We start from the raw sequence: 7,065 nt of genomic DNA, 5'->3' as shown, positions 1-7,065 counted from the left end.
ATATTAATACAACCTAATGGCTCATTTCTGTGCCTGTGTTGGGAGGCACCGCTGGGGCAGGTGGGCTCAGCGGGGCCTGGGTGAAATTATGGGCTGGAGAGGCACCCAGGGCACCTCCTCTGTGGGGTCACCCGGTGCCACTCCTGTCGGGTGGCACCAAAGACCCTGAGAGGCACAAAATGAGAGGGAAAGGTTCTGCTGCTACTCCACAAACTCCAAAATGTCCGAATGTTTCATTCTCTCCAGCGAGGGCCTCTCAGCTCAACTCAGACCCCAAATTCACCTCCCTGGGTCCCCTCCGTGTCCTGCCCAGGGATCCCCCCTGCACTCACCTGGGGGTGCCACCAGCCCCGCTGCTCTGCTCAGGGGTTCCCGTCACACTCGGGGTGTCCTGTGCAGGGCGGCTGTGACCAAAGAAAGAATCCAAGAATCCCAGAATGGCTGGGAAGAGACCTTAAAGCTCATCTCGTTGCAGCCCCTGCCATGAGCAGGGACCCTCCCTCTGTCCCAGGCTGCTCCAAGCCCCGTCCCACCCGGCCCTGGGCACCCCAGGGATGGGGCAGAGGAGCCTTGAGAACGTTCTCTAAGACCCAAACAGACAGAAACCCAAAACCCCCATTTAGGCCTCCGCCCCAGGGGTGTTTAGCCTTCATCCCACCCGATGAAGCGCCTCCTCCCCCCAGGGTGGGTGGGCGATGCTGCCCCGCTCAGCTGATCCCGAGCTCGGCATCAGGGCCGGATTGAGGAGCTGCAGCTCTGGCTGCACCCACGCGGTGGCGCCCTAGGCCGCGGAAAGGCCTAATGAGCCCCGCGCTAATTGAGCCCCGCGCTAATTGGCAGCGGCTCCTTCTCCGCCGGGCTCCCGGGGCCGGCCGGACCCCGCCATGGCAGCCCCGGTCCCGATCCCGATCCGCGGGGTGCTCCGGGCCCGCATCCCTTCCCCGGGCCGGTCCTGCGGTGCTCCCCGCATCCCCTCCGAGCCCCGGAGCTCCCCCGGTGCCGCCTCTCCCCATCCCGTTATTTCTGGGCTAAAACCCGGCTATTTCGGGCCAATAGGTGTGCGCGCACCTCCGCGCCCGCGCTCCGAGCTCATTAATGCGGTACCTTCATGTGTGAAACGAGCATATAAATGGGCATTAATGAGCTCCGGCTGCGCGGGGAGCCCGGGGCACCCCCGGCCCGGCCCCGGGCCAGCCCCACGCACCAGGCGGCTTCTCCAAGTGTGTTTTTATTAAAGAACCAAAGTCACGTACAGAGGGGGCTGTCCCCAGAGCGGGCGAGCGTTGTTGTGCCTCGGGAGTCGCGGGCCGCCCGTTAAAGTGCCGTTACATCCAGAATTTACAGGGGTGGGGGCAAAGGAGGAGGGCGGGGGGAGATAAATATACATCATAAATAAATAAAAATCCGACAAATACTGTACCAAGAGAATCACAGTACATTTATATCCATTGCACATCGCCACTTTTGTTTCCAGTCTGGACGAGGGTGGAAGAAGCGGACACTCGGGGAGGGAGGGGCGGGCGGAGCGGGGGCCGCCCCCGCCCTGGCGCAGTCCGAGCACAGCCGGGCTCTGTCCTCTATGTACAGGTGGCTCCTCGTGGGCATGGCTTGGGTGGGCTCTGCCCGCATGGCTTCGGCGTGGGGCCCGGCGCTCACTGGGGCAGCAGCGGCGGCTTGAAGGAGCAGTTCCCGCTGCAGTGCCGCGGGGTCAGCATCTTGCAGGAGAAGTGGTGCAGCGCGTCGTGAGCCTCTGCAAGGGACCCAGCCGTCACCCCCGGAGCCCCCCCGGGCGGGGAGGGACCCCCGAGACCCCCCCGGTACCTTTCAACTTCTGCTGGATGGCGTAGCGCGCTTTCCGCTCCTGGTCCAGCTCGTTGCACAGCGTGTCTGCGATGGGAGCGGCGCTGCCTGAGGGCTGAGCCCGCCCCGGGGCACCCAGGGCAGGGGGACGGGGGGACGGGGGCGCAGGGCCGGGCACGGCTCTCCCGGCTCGCCGGGTAAGGCGTTTCACGGCTCGGATTTTTAATTTAGCCCGAGTGGAAGCGATTGCGGGAGCGAAGGTTCGTTCGCTGCCGTGCGAACGATTCCTCGCAGCTCAGAATCGCGACAGGAGTTGGAGGGCAGGAAAAGAAAAAGAACGAAAGAAAGGAAAAACAAAACAAAACAAAAAAAACCCAAACAAAATCAACAAAAAACAGGAGGAAAAAAAAAAAAAAAAAACAAAAAAAAAACACATCCAAACAAACAGAAAACAATCAACCAAAAAAACCCCTAAAACATAAACTGAAAACCCCAAAACATAAAAAAACCCTCCTGAAAACCCCCCACCCAAACAAACAAAAAAGCAGAAATAAATCAAATTAAATTAAATTTTTAAAAAATGAAAGAAAATAAATAAAACAAAAATAAAAGTACTAACGGGCTCGGCCTTACCTCGCACGATCTGCAGCTGCTGCACCATCTCCTCCCGGTACGCCAGCTCCCGCTTCATCTGGTCCTGGAAGTTATCTGTGGGGCCGGGGGTCAGCGCCGCGCCCCCCTGCCCGGCCGGGGCGGGCCGTGGGCAGGGGATGGGGCACCGGTACCTTTCAGGCTCTGGAAGTCCCTCTCCAGCTTTTTCCTCAGCTCCATTTGCTCCAGGACCAGTTTTTGTAACTCATCTGTTTAAAAATACACGGCGGGGTTGAGGGGAGCCCGCACTTTTCCATCTGGAGGCGGCTCAGCGCGGCGCTAATCGCATTACGTTACATTAATCACAGGAGTTAATCACTCCTGCACAAAACACAAATACCCCGAGCCGCGGGCAGAGGCCGGGGGGCGCCGCGACCCCCGCCCCGAGCCCCGCTCCTCACCTCGGGCCAGGTTCTCGATGTCCTTCTCCACCAGCTGCGTCCCGGTGACATCCATGGCGAGCCCCTCCTCGCCTGCGGGGCCAGAGCGGCGTCAGCCCGGCCGGGGCACCCGCGGAGGGGCCGCGCATCGCCCCGCGGAGCGGTGCTTACCTCTGTCGGTATTTACAGGGCTGGCATGAGAGACATTCCTTTGGTCCTGATAGGATTTTCTGCTCTCTAAATCCTCCGCCGCGGAGTGATTGTCTTCTTTATCTTGCTCTTAAAGTTAATAAACCGATTTTCAACCGTAAGCAATGAAAGTATGGTCCTGATATATCCTTAATTACATAATTACGGACAAAGCCCTCGTTAAAACCTTCTTAGCGGACATCCTAATCGCTTTGCCGTTGGAAAGTAGCTTGCGGGCAGGAGCTTGGCCCCGCCGGCCCATCCCCGCCGCACCGGCCCCGCTCCCCGCCCGGATCCCGTTTGTTTGGCTTTTCTCCCCAAAGCCCCCAACGAAAGCGGCCCCTGGGCGCCCCCCCCGGGGCCGAGCCCGCGTTACCCTTGGCCTCGGGGGCGCACAGGAAGGCGGCGGGGGCTGCCAGGGACGCTGCGGGCTTCAGCGGCTGCAGGAGCTCCCCCCTCTCGGCCGCGAACACCTGCAAGAGAGCGAGTGAGGAGCGGGCCCGGCCCCGGGGAGCCCCGAGGGCAGATCCCCCTGCCGGCCCCGCACCTCGTAGGCGCCGCTGCTGCCGCTGCGCTCGGGGCTGCCGTCGGGGCCCGGGCCGCCCTCCTGCGCGCCCGCCTCGCCCGCCTTCTCCTCGGGCCCCTCGGCCCCGGCGGGCGGCGGCGGCTCCTCGGGCCCGGCCAGCAGCCGCGGCGGCGGCGGCTCCCGGCCCTCGGCGGGGCCCACGGCGGGCACGGCGGCGCCTTCCTCCTCCTCGTCCTCCGGGAAGCGGTTGGACTCCACGTCCACCTCGGGCTCCTCGGCCGTGTCGCCGCCGGGGGACAGCGAGCGGTAGCTGGAGCTGCCCTCGCTGAGGAAGTCCGGCGAGAGGTAACCGGGGCCGCGGGGCCCCGCGCCGCCGAACGCCTCGCGGGTGCCGTAGAGCTTGGCGATGCTCTCGGCGTCCTTCACCACCGGGCGGAAGGCGGACAGGTAGCTGCCCTTCCTGGGCAGCGGCAGCGGCGCCAGCAGCGCCTCGTCCCCGGAGCGCTCCTCCTCGCCCGCCGCCCGCGACAGGGCGCTGGGGCAGCGCTCGCCCTCGGCGCCCGCGCCCTCCTGCGGGGTGGCGCTGCTCCGGCCGCTGCCCGAGGGCTCCGAGCCCTCCAGCTCCCCGTGCCGCCCCGCCAGCCCCGCCGGCTCGGCCGCCGCCGCCGCCGCCGCTGCCGCCGCCGCCACCACCACGGCCGTGGCGGCCGCCTTGGCCGGGCTCTGCGCGGGGTAGGGCGGCACGGGCAGGCTGCCGGCGGCCGGCCAGAACACGGGGAACGAGGGGTACACGCCGGCGTCCTTGGCGGCGCCGGGCTGGTGCGGCGGCTGGGCCGGCTGGTGCGGGTGGGGGTGCGGGGGTCCCCAGAACATGCCGGGGGGCAGCGCGCCGCCCTTGCCCGCCTCGCCGCCCCCCGCGCCGCCCAGCGCCTCCTCCTGCTTCTTGGGGCACAGTCCGAACGCGGCGGCCGGGAAGCCGTAGGGGTGCGGGAAGAGCGGCGGCGGCAGCTTCTGCAGCATCCCGAAGCCCTTGCTGGGCACCGGGATCACCGGGTAGCTGCGCACCGCGCCCGCCCCGCCGTGCGCGCCCGCGGCCCCGCCGTGCGCCGCCGCCGCCGCCAGCCCCAGCGCGCCGCGCTCGCCCGCCGCCTCCTGCCCGCTGCACCGGAGGCTCTTGTGCGCCGGGGCCAGCTCGGGGCCGGCGGGCGGCGGCGGGTGCAGGGCGGCCTTGGCGGCGGGGGAGCCGGCCCCGGGCCCGCCGGCGGCCGCCCCTTGCAGGGAGAAGGTCCGCTTGCGGGTGCCGCCGTTGAACATGGCCTTGACATCCTCCCAGGCGTGCGACAGCTCCTCCGTGGCCGTCTTGTCGCTGAGCTTGAGGTGGCGGCGCCAGGAATTGAAGTTGGCGGCGTCGGGCTGGGTGTACTTGGAGTCCGGGGTGCGGTGGGAATGGAAGATGAACTTGTTGGGCGAGAAGTACATGCTGCAGTAGCTGCACTTGATGCACTTGGCGCGGGAGCTGTTGTAGCGCGCCGGGATGAAGCTGCCCCGGGAGCCCCAGGCGCACTCGTGCACCACGTCGAAGGCGAAGTTCTCGGGCAGCTTGGGCGGCTTGTGCTCGCCCAGGAAGGACTTGCAGAGCCGCTCCGCCTCCCGCTTGGTGATCATGCCGCAGCGGCGGGAGGAGATGGGCATGGCCCCGGCCCGCCGCAGGATCTCCAGCTGCACCGGCGTGCACTGCACGCAGGTGATGCCCAGGGCCACGCGCCGGTTGTGGATCTCATTGTAGCTGTAGTTCTTGAGCAGCGTGTTGGAGATCTGCGCCAGGCACAGCCGCTCCTGCCCGTCGATGACCAGGGACACGATGGGCACGCCGTACAGGGAGGTCTCACCCACTTGGTTGGGCTTGAGGGTATTGGAGCCCTGGTACGGCTGCAGCTCTTGCTTTGAATTTGGGGAGGAGCTTGCATCTCTCCCATTTCCCATCTGACTGGCGATCGCCTCCATTCCCCCCCAAAACGCCCCTGCAAAACGAAATCGGGGAAAGGCGCGGGTTAGAGGCGCTCCCGGGGCCCCGCCGCCGCTCCCGGCCCGCCGCTCCCGGGCCCCGCGCTCCGCCCGATCCCCGCCGCGCGGCCCGGCCGCTGTTTGCTCTGCGCTGCCGGCCCCGACCCGGAGCCGCTCGGGCGCTGCCGCAGGACCCTCCCGGGCCGGCGGGGTCCGGCGAGGCCGGAGCGCATCCCCCGCCCGCGCCCGCCGGTACCGAGCGCCGCCGCATCCGGGCGCGGCCCCGCGGCTGAGCGGCCCCGGGAGCCCGGGGCAAGGGCACCCCGGGGGGGTCATCACCTCCGCCTCCTCCCGCGCCGAGTCCCCGGGAGGTGCCGCGTCCCTTCCCTTTGTGCCGGCTCGCCGGGCCGTGCCGTGCCGTGCCGGTTCGCGGCGGGCTCCGGGCGGGCTCCAACGAAAGGCGCCGGAGGATGCGGCCGGCGCGTCCCGGGGGCCCGAGCCCCGGCCGGAGCGGGCGGGCCCAAACTTGGCGCTCGGTGTCCGCGGGCGGAGCGGGGCGGCGGGCGCGGTGGCCCGGAGCCCCTTTGTGGTGTCCCCGGCAGGCGATTAGGCGCGGGCGGATTAGGGGCCGGGGCGGGCAGCGCCCGCCGCACGTAGCAGAAGGGCAGCAGCGAGCCAGGCAAATTGGCTTAGCGGGGAGGGCTCCCGGTGCTTAAGCCGCTTCCGTGGTAATTACACAAAATAACGGGGAGCGAGTCCCGAAAACGCGCCCCGCTTTGCGCCCCCCCCATCCCCGCGCCCACCCCTCCATCCGCCGCCCGCCCGCACTCACCGCGCCGCGGAGCCCGGCTGGACGTGCAGGCTCTGCTCGGGACTAGGGGCCGCAGCCCGGGGCCGGGGCCGCCATCGGCCGGGGGGGCCCGTCCGCAGCGCGCCCGTTCCCGGGGCAGCCGGAGCTGCGGGGCGGGCGGGCAGCGGGCGCGCCCTTCACCGACGCCTCGGGGCCGCCGCCCGCCCCGCCGCCGCCGCGTCCGCCCGGGCGAGATGCAACAAGAGCGAGTGACCAGCCGCGCCACCGAGGGAGGATCCGGATCCGTACTTGGAGACGCTGCACATTGATCCGGTGACAGCTAAAATAACGGGAAGACACACCCACTTAGCACCAGCATATTTACATTAACGGCCTCCGGGACCCCGCCGCCGTCAATCACCGATGCGCTCCAGTCAATCACGGCGCGGCTTTAAGGCACGGCGGAACGGGGAGGGAGCGGGAGGGGGGGAGGGCGTGGGGGGCCGCCACCGAGCGGGGACCCGCCCGGGCAGCCCGAGGTAAGAGCGGGGATCGGCCCCGCGCCGCACCTGCGTGGGCTCCGCGTCCCCGTGTCCCCCCCGCGCCCGCCTCCCGCCGTGCCGCCAGCCCGGGGGCAGCGATGCTCGTTGAAAGTTTGCGCGGGGAGCGGGCGGTAACGAAAAGAGGAGCCCGGGGAGAGCGGCGGAGGGACCCCATCGAAATCG

At 68.2% G+C, this 7,065-nt stretch overlaps 1 protein-coding gene across 1 annotated transcript; it reads right to left on the bottom strand.

Annotated features, from left to right (window-relative positions):
* Nucleotides 1-1,652: 1,652 nt before the first annotated feature.
* Nucleotides 1,653-5,550, bottom strand: SKOR1 (SKI family transcriptional corepressor 1). The gene is made up of 8 exons (XM_058033756.1): nt 3,568-5,550; nt 3,397-3,493; nt 3,003-3,110; nt 2,853-2,924; nt 2,586-2,660; nt 2,434-2,508; nt 1,822-1,887; nt 1,653-1,750 (listed from the first exon to the last, which is right to left on the bottom strand). Exons 1-8 carry the CDS (start codon nt 5,548-5,550, stop codon nt 1,653-1,655), a joined length of 2,574 nt encoding a protein of 857 aa, XP_057889739.1.
* Nucleotides 5,551-7,065: the final 1,515 nt, after the last annotated feature.

Source organism: Melospiza georgiana, chromosome 13 (assembly GCF_028018845.1).
Source record: "Melospiza georgiana isolate bMelGeo1 chromosome 13, bMelGeo1.pri, whole genome shotgun sequence".
In the NCBI taxonomy this organism is placed as follows: domain Eukaryota; kingdom Metazoa; phylum Chordata; class Aves; order Passeriformes; family Passerellidae; genus Melospiza; species Melospiza georgiana.
Note: the sequence above shows the minus strand (reverse complement) of the source record. Positions and strands in the feature narration are given on the sequence as shown.